Genomic DNA, 14,383 nt, shown 5'->3' with positions numbered 1-14,383 from the left:
CCAGTCCCTGCTGAACCGGGCAAATTTACATCCATGTATGGCCGGATTAACCGCGCGGTGTTCGTTGGCGCAATTTTTTTAAGTCTTTCTTTTGCAGAGAGCTCCGGCATTTTAATTTTAAGAAACAGAGTCGGTTTAACTACTTGCCGCCCGCACTATAGCCCGAAAGATGGCTACAGCTTGGGCTTTAATTGCCGGGAGGGCGCCCACCCGAGCAAGTGCTGCCTGTGCATCCCTGCGGGTCGCACGCGGCGCACTCTGTGATCACCAGGGAGAAAAAAGCCGATCATCGGCTTCTGTCGGAGGGATATCGGTCCTCACACAGAAAGCCACGGCTGCATTTTCTGTGCCGACCAGTGTCAGCTGCCAGTGCCACCTATCAGTACCCACCAGTGTCACTGATCAATGCCCACCAGTGCTGCCAATCAATGCCCATCAGGGTCTCATAATCAGTGCCACAGATCAGTGCGGCCTATCAGTGTCACCTACCAGTGCCTACCAGTACCCATCAGTGCCACCCATCAGTGATCATCAGTGCCCATCGGTGCCACCTATCAGTGCCCATCAGTGCCTAATACTGCCCATCAATGCCACCTATCAGTGCCACCTATCAGTGCCCATCAGTGTCACCTATCAGTGCCTACCAGTGCCGATCATCACTGCCCATCAGTGCCACCTATCAGTGCCACCTATCAGTGCCACCTTATCAGTGCCTATCACTGCCCATCAGTGCCACCTACCAGTGCCCCCCACCAGTGCCACCTATCAGTGATCATCACTGCCTATCAGTGCCACCTATCAGTGCCCATCAATGATGACTTATCAGTGACCATCAGTGTCACCTACCAGTGCCCATCAGTTCCACCCATCAGTGATCATCACTGCCCATCACTGCCACCTATCAGTGCCCATCAGTGCCACCTTATCAGTGCCTATCACTGCCCATTAGTGCCACCTATCAGTGCCCATCAGTGTCACCTACCAGTGCCCATCAGTGCCACCTTATCAGTGATCATCACTGCCCATCACTGCCACCTATCAGTGCCACCTATCAGTGCCCATCAGTGCCACCTTATCAGTGCCTATCAGTGACCATCAGTGCTGCCGATCGGTGCCGCCTATCAGTGCAGCCTCATCATCGCACATCAATGAAGGAGAAAAATGACCGGTTTTCAACATTTTATAACAAACTATGACACAGTTTTCTTTTTTTTTTTTTCACAATTTTCGGTCCTTTTTTTTGTTTTATTTAGCAAAAAATAAAAAAACCCAGCAGCAATTAAATACCACCAAAAGAAAGAAAGCGATATCTGTGTGTAAAAAAATAAATAAAAAATTCATATGTGTACAGTGTTGCACGACCGCGCAATTGTTATTCTAAGAAAGAGCGACAGCGCTGAAAGCTGAAAATCTGCAGGGGGCAGGAAGGGGGTTTAAGTGCCCGGTAAGCGAGTGGTTAATAAGTACAATTAATGATTACGAATTTCTCAGTTCCACTCAATGAGCAGCTTCGGTGAGACTTGGTTTAATACCAATCTAGTGTTTTCTCGCAAGGCTCCGGCTATTCTACATTCCCCGGGATCTCACCGGAAGGATTGTGATGTCATCCTACACTAGGTGCCGCACGCAAAAATTGGGAGGCAGTTTTATATGTTTTTTAACATTTCTTCAGAGTTCTATTTAAGCATTGATGCATTGTTTTGGAACTGGGGAGGGGGACCGGTGTATTTAGAGGACCATGTCTTTCAAAGCAAGGTCCACGTGGTTAGCAATAGAAGCCTCCGTCACTTCTCTCACAACAGGATTTCTTTAATACCACCAACACAGTTGAGTACTGTGCATCATTTATTTTTTATTTTTACTAACAGCAGGGGCGTAACTATAGGGGGTGCAGCAGTCGCGACCACAACTGGGCCCTGTGATGCAGGGGGCCCATGCAGCCCCCTCTACATATGGCCGGCAGCAGCATAGGCAGCTAGGGGTACCAGTGCACCATGCACACGGGTGGCTGGAGGTGGAGGGCGACTAGCACAGCTCCATGCTCGACTATCGCACTGGCTGCTCTTTAGTTGTGCATTCCCCGCATGACCTGTGTCCTCAGCCGGCTCCTCAGAGTACCCCTCTCCTGCTCCATGCATTGACGCTCAGTCCGATGTCTGTTCTCCCCAGCCAGAGTCCCGCCTCCCCCGAGTCCGGCCCACACTGCACTGCATACTTCTCCCGGGTAAACAAACTTTAAGAACACAGATGCAGTGCAGCCCTATGAGAGCCCCCCGGAGGACACTGCAGGCTTGTCTGCCAGCCCCCCCTCCTCCCCCGTCATACACAGATGATGAAAGGTCTTTCTGGGAGATATGCTGATCACCCGTCCAGCACACTGGATGGAGCCCAGGCCAACATGGATGAGGGAGCGGCCTGCAGCTTGGTCATGGTGAGTGAGAGGACCCCATCCCCCACACACCATTACATTCCCCCTGGGGACAGGGACCCCCACCTCCCCTGGGGACAGGGACCCCTTCTCACCTGGGGGCAGTAACTTCAACTTCCCTGGAGAAAAGAACCTCATCTCTTCTGGGGACGGGGACCCCATCCTGCCTAGGGACAGTTCCCAAATGGGGCACCTAAAAATGTAAAAAAATAAATAAAAAAAAACTACTGATACCAGTGGTGGAACTACAGGGCTCACAAAGGTCATACCTATGACCACGCCCTGGAGTTCCACCGCCGGACTCGGAGGGAAGGGCCCTGACTGGGGTTCAGGGGGGCCCTTCATGGTTTCTTGCATCGGAGCCCTGAAGGTTCTAGTTACGCCACTGACTAACAGTTATATTGGAGGACAAGCTTTTGTTGGTCTACCCAATTCTGATTGGTCCAAGCAATACTAATAGCACCAAAGACCACCTTAATTTTGCCTTCCTCATTGACTTCACCTTCCCCATTGACTTTGCCTTCCCCATTGACTTCGCCTTCCCCATTGAGTTTGCCTTCTCCATTGAGTTTGCCTTCCTTATTGACTTCTCCTTCCCCATTAACTTCACCGTCCCCATTGATTTCACCTTCCTCACAAACTTTACTTTCCCCACTGACTTTGCTTAATCCACTGACGTTACTTTCCCATTGACTTTGTCTTTGCCCATTGACTTCACCCCCCGACCCCCCCCCCCCCCCGTTGACTTTGCTTTCCCCATTGACTTTGTTTTCCTTGTTGACTTCATCTTCCCCAAAGACTTTGCTTTCCCCATCGATGTCTCTTTCCCCCATCGACGTCTCTTTCTCCGTCTACTTTTCTTTCCCCGTCTACGTTTCTTTCCCGCATCTATGTCTCTTTCCCCGTCGGCGTCTCTTTTTCGTTGTCGACGTCTATTTCCCCATCGACGTCTCTTTCCCCGTCGACGTCTCTTTCCCCGTCGACGTCTCTTTCCCCGTCGACGTCTCTTTCCCCGATGTCTCTTTCCCCATCGACGTCTATTTCTCCACCGACGTCTATTTCCACATCGATGTCTATTTCCCCGTCAACGTCTCTTTCCCTGTCCCTGATGATGTCTCTTTCCCCTTCGATGTCTCTTTCCCCGTCGACGTCTATTTCCCCGTCGACGTCTATTTCTCCACCGACGTCTATTTCCACATCGATGTCTATTTCCCCGTCAACGTCTCTTTCCCTGTCCCTGATGATGTCTCTTTCCCCGTCGTTGACGTCTCTTTCCCCGTCGACCGCTCTCCCCGTCCCCGTCAAAGTCTCTTTCCACGTCAACGTCTCTTTCCCCCGTCAACGTCTCTTTCCCCCGTCAACGTCTCTTTCCCCCGTCAACGTCTCTTTCCCCCGTCAACGTCTCTTTCCCCCGTCAACGTCTCTTTTCCCCGTCTACGTCTCTTTCCCCGTCTACGTCTCTTTCCCCGTCAACGTCTCTTTCCCCGTCCCAGATGATGTCTCTTTCCCCGTCAACGTCTCTTTCCCCGTCAACGTCTCTTTCCCCATCCCAGATGATGTCTCTTTCCCCCATCGACGTCTCTTTCCCCCATCGACGTCTCTTTCCCCCATCGACGTCTCTTTCCCCCATCGACGTCTTTTCCCCCCATCGACGTCTCTTTCTCCGTCGACGTCTTTTTCCCCATTGACATCTCTTTCCCCACTGGCTTTGCTTTATCCATTGGCTTCTCCTTTCTCAATCACTTCACTTTATGCATCGACCTCACCTTCCCCATTTTGGCGAAATGAAAACTCTCAAAGCTTTCTAAACAAAAAGCCAGTTTACTGTCCTTCGAAATTTAGGGGGGCCAAACTGTGGCCACTGGAAGTAGAAAATGCCCCAACATCCATAGGAGTAAACTATCCCCCATTGTTGGTGTCAGTGTGAGGAATTGAGAACCTTCTTTGGTGTCAATGGGTGGGAAGAATCATACCTCATCGCCGGTTTTACTGGGAGGAATTGTCTCCCCTCATTGGTGTCACTCGGAGGAACTGTGCCCCATTTTTGGTGTCATTCGACGGAATTGTGCCTCTTCGTTGGTGTCCATGGGGGGAATTACACCCCATTGTTGGTGTCAGAGGAGGAAATATTGCCCCAAGAGCCGCATAAAAGCAAGCAGAGGGCTGCATCTGGTCCCCAGGCCGCAGTTTGAAGACTATTGTTGTACGGTATCATTAGATGCGATGGGCGATTGTTAGCAAATTAAGCCTCAAAGAACCTTACTTGTCCCATAGTTGGCTCATGTCTCCAGTAGTATAAATACTATACTTAATCAACAGGTTGTCCTAAAACTTCTCTCTTCTTCTCTTGTTGTTGTTACAGAAATACCCCCCGAAAAAGGACCTTGTAAGGGCTGTGTCCATACAGACCGGGTATCTTATACTAGGAGGAGGACCCAACAACTGTACTCTCATCTATCTGGCCCAGGTGGACCCCAGAGGTGAGTGCCAAATACCATATGGTTGGTAAATTCTCTCAAGCAGATTAAAGTTGTTCTCAACCCAAAAAAAAAAGAATTACAGGTTGAGCCTTGTGAACTGAGTCGACCATTGGCTTCTCATATACACTGCGTAACTCAACTGGGAAAGCTCCCTTCCATAGTTCCCAACTATTTTCCTGTCCACTTGGGGGAAGTTTGGTGTCCCTGCCCAGCTTTTTTGTGTTACCACCCCTCAAAGGGGTACATTTTTACGTGTTCCAGCCCCTCCTGTTACGTTCTTCATAACATAAAACGTAACAAATCCAGTGGGAAGTGGGTGGCTTGGCCATTTTGAGATTTGGACTAAGAAAGAAGGGGGTTGGGGAGGGTTAAGTCCTTTGTTAGTTTCTTACTGATGTCTGTAGCCCCATTGGAGTAACTACTCATTACTTCATGTCTTGGTGACGTCATATGTGTCAGGGATTGATAAGGCGTTACTGTGAGAGAAGGTGTGAAAAATATTTTCCCTTAGACACAGACAGACAGATAAAAAAAAGCCCAGACATTGAATATTCGACATACTGTAGGTAAGGAAAGGCTATAGTGTCAAACCCAAGCTAATGTTCTGGTCTAGGTTAGGGATCAGGAATGTGGGGGTTGCTTTACTTCTCCAATCTCCACTTTCTGGTTTTTGGCGCCTAATAATAATGACGAGCAGGCAATATTGTTTTTGAAAAGTAACGTTTCCTAAAGCCACACTTGGGCTTTGGGACCTATTTCTCCAAATTTCTGGTTTCAGTAGCAGCCTAGTTGGGTTGCACTGGGTTCTCCTTGACCACAGGTGTTGCTGTCACCACTGGTAAGAGTAGAAACACAGTCTAGCTGGGTGCATTGAATGCCACTATCCTCTCTGAACCAGCCCAGTGGGAGTGTTTTCCTGCTGTGCATTCTGGGGGGGTGGTATTTAAGATACCGACGCCATGTTGGCGGGGGATTATTTTCTGTCTGTTTGGTTCTGGTGGTCCTCCTGACCCAGCCCCGTGGCCCTCCTGGCCTGGGGTGTGGAACTATGCATCCTGTGTCTCTCGGGATTGGTGGTCCTCCTGACCCAGCCCCGTGGCCCTCCTGGCCTGGGTTGCGGAACTATGCATTATGTGTCTCTCGGGACAGGTGGTCCTCCTGACCCAGCCCCATGGCCCTCCTGGCCTGGGGTGCGGAACTATGCATCCTGTGTCTCTCGGAACTGGTGGTCCTCCTGACCCAGCCCCATGGCCCTCCTGGCCTGGGGTGCGGAACCATGTATCCCGAGTCTCGGGGGCCGGCTGGCCCGAGGCGGCGCAACTGCAGGGACAGGCTCGAGAGAATTTCGGGGCCTACTGATCCAAGGGCGGTCCGGTGCCGTCTCATCTGAAGGGAGAGGCCCAGCAACTGAAGAACCCCAGGGGAGAACTCTTTCGGGAGAAGGCCGTGCGCAAGGCTGGTTTCGCTGAAGGAGCCTGGAGGCTTAGATGAAGGACACAACCTGGATCAACAATCATACGGTATCGCCGGGTCGGCTGAGAGATGCTGGTATTTTAAGGTTCTTTAAATTTGTCCACATCCCTCAGTAACGCTCAAGTGTATCCTACAAGTCTGTGGCAGAGACTTTGTTGAGCGCCCCACTGGCTGCTAGGCCTAGTGAGAAAGGTCTATCCGGGGATGTTAAATCCAGTTGTGAAGCAGTTTTTATTCTCTGGATTTTCTCTAAAGACTTCCATATTGCAATCTAAGTGCCTGAACTCACTCCTAACCCTCTACCCTTAATTGCGAGATTGTGTTTTGTTCTAAATAAATAACCCAAAAGAGGATTCAGGGTCAGTTTCCACATTCTTTGGGCCATTTACCACGGGAACCCCAAGACGGAGAAGCAAACAAATGAGGTAACGGTAAGCCCAAATAAAACCAGCAGCTCCTTCGGGGGTCAGTGCTACAATAAGATGAACAACCAGATGCACCTTTGCACGCTCACTGATATCTCCTGCTAAACCAAATGACTGCCCATATGTAGAAATACCGGCCCTGTTAAAAAAAAATCCTTTTTCATCCCCTGCATCTGAAACAGTGAGGCGTTACCATTTCAACAGAGGAAACCAACAACTGCATGAGAGCGTTGCATCATATATCGCAGAACTGCGCAAGCTATCCGAAAAATTGCCATTTTGGTGCCAGTTTGGAATCCTTGCTAAGGGATGGGCCGGTGTGTGGAGTACAAGATGAAGCGCTGCAGAGAAGACTTCTAGCCAAACGGAACTTCCCTTTTATGCCCCCATACACACGGTCGGACATTCCGAGCCCAAAAAAAAAATCCGCCGGATTTTTCCCGAAGGATTTTGGGGCGAAACTTGTCTTGCAAACACACGGTAAACGCACAAAGTCGTTGGAAAATCCGATCGTTCGGAACGAGGTGACGTTATACACCTACGACGGGACTACGTAGAGGCCAGTAGCCAATAGCTTTCGTCTCCAAAAATTTTTTTCTGAGCACGCGTGGCACTTTGTGCGTCGGAAATTCTCTAAAAAAAAGTCCGATCGGAATTTGTGGTTGGAAAATTTTTAGATACAGCACTCAAACTTTTTCCCGTCGGAAATTCCGATAGAAAAAGTCCGACACACGATCGGATTTTCCAACAACAACATAATCCGATCTGACTTTTTTTTTCCGTCGGAATTTCCGACCATGTGTACGGGGCATTGTTACTGCACAAGAGCAAGTGCTTGCATATGAGGCTGCAGACCTTCCTTCAAAAGAAATGAAATCTTCATCCAGCAAAGATAATTCACCGGAGGATATGAATCGAGTGGCAAAGGTCAATGTTAAATCAGAGGACTTTCCACCACACACTGATGTTGCAGTTCCATTTACAGGGAAGTGTTAGCCCTTGTACACACGGGTCGGACATTCTGACAACCAAATCCATCGGATTTTGTCCGAAACTGTTGCATACCCCTTTCATGACTAAGCCTATTTTTGGCATTTGGTGTTTACAAGTTAAAATCCATATTTTTTGCTAGAAAATTACTTGGAACCCCCAAACATTATATATATCTTTTTAGCAGAGACGCTAGAGAATAAAACGGCGATTGTTGCAATATTTTATGTCACGCGGTATTTGCGCAGCGGTGTTTTAGATGCAACTTTTTGGGAAAAGGGACACTTTCATGAATTAAAAAAAAAACTAAACAGTAAAATTAGCCCAATTTTTTTGCATAATGTGAAAGATAATGTTACGCCGAGTAAATAGATACCAAACATGTCACACTTTATAATCGCACGCACTCGTGGAATGACGACAAAATACGGTACCTAAAAATCTCAATAGGCGACGCTTTAAATTTTTTTTTTTTACGGTTACCAGGTTAGCGTTCCAGAGGAGGTCTAGTGCTAGAATTATTGCTCTCGCTCTGACGATCGCGGCGATACCTCACATGTGTGATTTGAACACCGTTTACATACGCGGACGCGACTTCCGTATGCGTTTCCTTTGCTTCACGAGCTCGCGGGGACGGCGGGTGATTAAAATCTTTTTTTACGGTATTTATTTTAAAATTAATAAATTGTTTAAAAAAAATAATAATTTTGATCACTTTTATTGCTGTCACAAGGAATGTAAACATCCCTTGTGACAGTAATAGATGGTGACAGGTACTCTTTATGGAGGGATGGGGGGTCTAAAAGACCTCCCACCCCTCCTTTACACTTCAATGTATTCAGATCGCCAAAAACGACGATTCTGAATACTGTATATTTTTTTTAAATCCAGCGCCATTGGCAGCCGAGTAAACGGGAAGTAACGTCATGACGCCGCTTCCGTGTTTACTATTAGGATACTGGAATGAAGCCGATTACGGCGTCATTCCAGTCCCTCCCCAGCAGCCGGAGACATCAGATCGTGAATCGGTGCTCCTGATCGAGCGGGATCACCGGTAACAGCGGCGGGAGCCGGCGGGAGGGGGGTGGCGTCCCCTCCCGCTCCTCCGCCATAACAGCCGAGCGGCTTTTAGCCGCTTCGGTTGTTATGGCTGGATAGCCAATCGTCCGTTGTAAAAAACGGTACCGGGACGATGCCTGCAGGTGCGGGCATCATCCCGGTATACCCCCCAGAAGCCGAGTACGCACATCTGTGTACGCTCGGCGGGAAGGGGATACACACGGGTGGACAAAGTTGTCGGAAAATCCGATTGTACATAACGTGATGACGTTATTTTGTTTACGACGGGACTACGTTCAGGCTAGTAGCCAATAGCTTTGGTCTAGGGATTTGATCTGAGCATGCGTGGCACTTTGTCCGTCAGAGTAGGCTACACATGATTGGAGTATGTCCGATCGGAGCATTTTGTCTGAAAATTTTACGGACAAGTTGGAAAACTTGGTCCTTTGGATATTCCGACGGAAACAGTTCCGATGGAGACCACACACAGTCGGATTATCCGACAAAACGGTCCGATCGGACACATTCCGTCGGAATCTCCGACCGTGTGTACAAGGGCTAACAGCTGCAGTGGGAAACACAGGCGTAATACGTGTCCTTTTAGAAACGTAGAGGTCACATACAGACAGTCTGTCAGACTAAAGATCAGCCTGCAAATGTGAATACAATACCAACGGCAGCGCACTTCCATTATGGCGCCAACTGGTGTTCCGAATGATGAAACTTCTACAGGTGTTTATACAAATGACTATGTGTACGAAGTGGAAAACTTTTCATCAGGACTGAAGAGTTACACCGAGATTATGTTAGCCCTCGTACACACAGTCGGAGATTCAAACGGAATGTGTCCGATCGGACCGGTTTGTCGGATATTCCGACTGTGTGTGGTCTCCATCGGACTGTTTCCGTCGGAATATCCGACGGACCAAGTTTTCCAACTTGCTGGTAACATTTTCTGACAAAATGCTCCGATCGTGTGTAGAGAATTCCGATCGGACAAAGTGGCACGCATGCTCAGATCAAATTCCTACACCAAAGCTATTGGCTACTAGCCTGAACGTAGTCCCGTCGTAACGAAATAACGTCATCACGTCGGATTTTCCAACAACTTTGTCCGACCGTGTGTATGCAACAGTTTTGGACAAAATCCGACAGATTTGGTTGTCGGAATCTCCGACCGTGTATACAAGGGCTTAGATGTTCCATGCAAAATGGAAGTAGATTCAGAATGTGCCTATTCCTTGATTTCAGAAGAAACGTTTGCCTCCTGATGGCCTCACAGTGCTCCTTCAATAGCACCCTGTGATATCCAGTTGGTAGACTACAAACACGTAGTGGGAGTTGAGGTTGCTTGCTTCGTCCCAGTGAAATATGGAAATTTCAGAGGATGTTCACCCTTAATAATTACTAAGGGACAAAGATCAAGTTTGTTGGGTAGGGGGGCGGTTTGAGACCCTTGGAATTTCATTATTGGGAGTTCGTAATGTATCTTCGGTTACTCTACAGAATGTGATATAGGACTTTAGTGCGGTTTTTGAAGAAGGCCTTGGCATGCATAACCGCCGGGCGTACGCAGATGTGCGTACTCGGCTTCCGGGGGTTATACCGGGATGATGCCCGCACCTGCAGGCATCATCCCGGTACCATTTAGCAGAGTCGGCGATTGGCTTTCCAGCCATAACAACCGATGCGGCTAAAAGCTGTTATGCCGGAGGAGCAGGAGGGGACGTCCCTCCCCCCTCTCCCGTGGCTCTTACCGGTGCTCCCATTCAGTCGGGAGCACCGATGCACGATCCGCCGCTTCCGGCGGCTAGGGAGGGACTGGAATAAAGCCGTAAGCGGCTTCATTCCAGTCTCCTAATTGTAAAACACGGAAGCGACGTCATGACGTCACTTCCGGTTTACTCGGCTGCCAATGGTGCCGGATTTAAAAATATATACACTATTCAGAATCGCCGAAAACGGTGATCTGAATAATTTGAAGTGTAAAGGAGGGATCGGGGGTCTTTTAGACCCCACCAATCCCTCCATAAAGAGGACCTGTCACCACCTATTACTGTCACAAGGGATGTTTACATTCCTTGTGACCGCAATAAAAGTGATCAAAATTATTATTTAAAAAAAAAAAAAAACAATTTATTAATTTTAAAATAAATAAGAAAAAAAATTTTTTTTCAAAGCGCCCCCCCCCCCCCCCCTCCGTCGCCGCGAGCTCGCGCAGCAAAGAAAACGCATACGGAAGTCGCGCCCGCATATGTAAACAGTGTTCAAATCACACATGTGAGTTATCGCCGCGATCGTCTAAGCGAGAGCAATAATTCTAGTCTACCTATAATACTACCTATAATACTAGACCTCCTTAATTCTAGCACTAGACCTCCTCTGTAACGCTAACCTGGTAACCGGAATTTTCTTTTTTTTAAAGCGTCACCTATTGAGATTTTTAGGTACCGTAGCCTGTCGTCATTCCACGACTGCGTGCAAATTATAAAGTGTGACATGTTTGGTATCTATTTACTCAGCATAACATTATTTTTCACATTATGTAAAAAAAATTGGGCTAATTTTACTGTTTCGTGTTTTTTTTAATTCATGAAAGTGTCCCCTTTTCCCAAAAAAGTGGCGTTTAAAACACCGCTGCGCAAAATACCGCGTGACATAAAATATTGCAACAATCGCTGTTTTATTCTCTAGAATCTCTGCTATATATATATATATATATATATATATATATATATATATATATATATATATATATATATATATATATAATGTTTGGGGGTTCCAAGTAATTTTTCCTAGCAAAAAATATGAATTTTAACTTGTAAACACCAAATGCCAAAAATAGGGTTAGTCATGAAAGGGTTAAAGGCCCTCTTGCTTCTTTCAAATTAGACCCTACACTAACCCCAGTTCGTATGAAACCGCGCAAAGTTGCATTAGCTCTCAGACCAAAGATGGATGCTGAGATTACACGTTTTGTGGAGCAAGGTACACTTGAACCTGAAACACACCCTAAAGTGGTGTACCCCAATAGTTCCAGTATTGATTGAAGCCAAATGGTGACGTTAGACTTTGTGCTGAATATAAATGTTCAATCAACAAAGCACTGCAGGGACATCCCTATCAAATTCCAGCTGTACATGAATTTTGTGTATGTGTATGCAAGCCAAGCTTGAGTGGAATTCCCGTCCGGAGAAACCATCCAAGTTTTTTCCGACCGAAAATCCGCCCGTGTGTACGGGGCATTAGAGAGAACAATCTCTTTTATAAACTGGAGAAGTGCGAATTCCATCGTGAACAGGTTACATTCCTGGGTTATGTTATTTCCAGTGCTGGTTTTTCGATGGACCCAGAGAAACTTTCAGCAGTTCTACAGTGACCCCGACCTGTGGGTTTATGTCCTCTGCAGCATTTTCTCGGCTTTGCCAACTATTATCGGAAGTTTATTCCTAACTTCTCGTCTCTGGTCAAGCCTCTGACTGATATGGCCAGAAAGGACGGTAACCCACAGAGTTGGTCTCTGGAGTCCATTAAGGCCTTTGAGAGTCTCAAGTCTGCCTTTGTTTCTGCTCCTGTGTTGGCACATCCTGATCCTACGTTGCCTTTTATCCTTGAAGTTGATTCTTCTGAGACTGGAGTTGGCGCCCTTCTGTCTCAACGTCCTAACTCTGAGAGCGCTATGCATCCGTGTGGCTACTTTTCCAAGAAATCGTCACCTGCGGAGTGCAATTATGAGATTGGTGACAGAGAGCTGTTGGCGATCATTTTAGCCCTGAAAGAATAGAGACATCTCCTTGAAGGTACCACTGTGCCGGTTCTCATTCTTACTGACCATAAGAATCTCACATTCTTGTCTGAGGCTAAAAGCCTCTCTCCCAGAAGGGCGCGATGGGCTCTTTTCTTGTCAAGTTTCAATTACATTGTCTCATTCTTACCCGGTACTAAGAATGTAAGGGCTGATGCCTCGTCACGACAATTTTCCTCCACTTCCAAGTTGGAGTCGGTTCCGGTTCCTATGATTCCTCCTGATCATATTCTGGCTACGGCTCACACCAGTCTTTCTTCTCCTTTTGGTGACAAAATTCTTGCTGCTCAGGTCCATGCTCCTCCTGAGAAACCTTGTGACCACTGCTTTGTCCCAGAGAGTCTCCGTACTGCCGTGCTCCAGACTTATCATTCTCAGAAGGCAGCTGGCCATCCTGGGAAGAATCAACTCTTTTAGGCCATTTCCCAACAATTCTGATGGCCCAGTCTACGGGCTGATGTAACCACCTTCGTAGCTGCCTGTTCCGTGTGTGCTCAGAGTAAGACTCCATGACACCTTCCAGTGGGCCTCCTACAACCCATACCCAATGGAGAGAGGCCCTGGACTCACCTGTCTATGGATTTCATTGTGGAGTTACCCAACTCCCAGGGCAACACTGTTATCCTTATGGTGGTTGGCCGATTCTCAAAGATGTGTCATTGTATTCCACTTAAGAAGTTGCCCACCTCTAAGGAACTGGCTTACATTTTTGCTCGGAAATTCTTTCTCTTACATGGGCTACCCAAGGTGATTGTCTCGGACAGCGGTAGTCAGTTTGTGTCCCAGGTCTGGTGAGCCTTTTTTGCACAGTTGGGAATTCAGCTTGCTTTCTCCTCTGCGTATCACTCGCAGTCTAATGGGGCCACAGAACGAACTAATCAGTCTTTGGAGCAATTCCTGTGTTGCTATTTCTGACCCTCATAACAACTGGTCAGACCCCTTACTGTGGGCGGAGTTTGCTCACAATAGTGACTTGAATTCTGCTTCCCGATTGTCCCCATTTATGGTGACTATGGTTTCCAACCTTCCATGTTGCCTGACTAATTTGTTCCACGGAGTATTCCTGCCTTAGAGGAGCAGCTCCGTGGTCTTTGTTCCACTTGGGCACAAGTCCAGGAGGCTTTGCGACATGCTAATGATAGGTACAGACTCCATGCTGACTGCAGACACCTGCCTGCTCCTTCCTACCAGGTTGGGGACAGGGTCTGGCTGTCATCTCGCAACCCCCGACTTCATGCTCCTTCTCTGAAGTTCTCACCCAGTTTTTTTGGGCCTTTCTGTATTCTTCGCAGGATTAACCCAGTGGCTTACGCATTAGACCTTCTTTCTAATATGCGTAATTTGAATGTATTTCATGCCTCCTTATTAAAACCTTTTGGTCTGCAACCGCTTTAATACCTCGGTGCCTCGTCCTCACCCTGTACAGGTTGAGAACCATGAGGAGTATGAAGTGCAGTCCACGGTTGACTCCCATAGGTGCCATGGGCGCATACAGTACCTGGTGCATTGGAAAGGGTGTGATCAGGAGAAACGCTCTTGGGTCTCATCCTTGGACGTACATGCCCCTGTCCTCCTCCGTGATTTCCAGAGATGTTTTCCCCTCAAGCCTGGTGGTCCTCCGAGGGGGGCGGGTCATTGAGGAGGGAGTACTGTCAGGGCTGGGCTCAGCCCTTCCTTCTCAAAGCTTGCCACTCAGCTGTCTGCTAATTGCCAGCTCCTA

General features: G+C 47.9%; 1 protein-coding gene across 1 annotated transcript in view; it reads left to right on the top strand.

Annotated features, from left to right (window-relative positions):
* The window catches only part of STARD10 (StAR related lipid transfer domain containing 10), a 93,871-nt gene that overhangs the window by 67,814 nt on the left and 11,674 nt on the right, over positions 1-14,383 (top strand). Inside the window, exon 4 of the mRNA XM_077451122.1 lies at positions 4,791-4,908. Within this exon, the coding sequence (XP_077307248.1) occupies positions 4,791-4,908 (118 nt within the window). The remainder of the gene's footprint in view (positions 1-4,790; positions 4,909-14,383) is intronic.

Source organism: Lithobates pipiens, unplaced genomic scaffold, assembly GCF_037356315.1.
Source record: "Lithobates pipiens isolate NorthernLeopardFrog02 unplaced genomic scaffold, aLitPip1_a1.2 Scaffold_23, whole genome shotgun sequence".
In the NCBI taxonomy this organism is placed as follows: Eukaryota; Metazoa; Chordata; class Amphibia; order Anura; family Ranidae; genus Lithobates; species Lithobates pipiens.
This window is presented reverse-complemented; position numbering and strand designations above follow the sequence as displayed.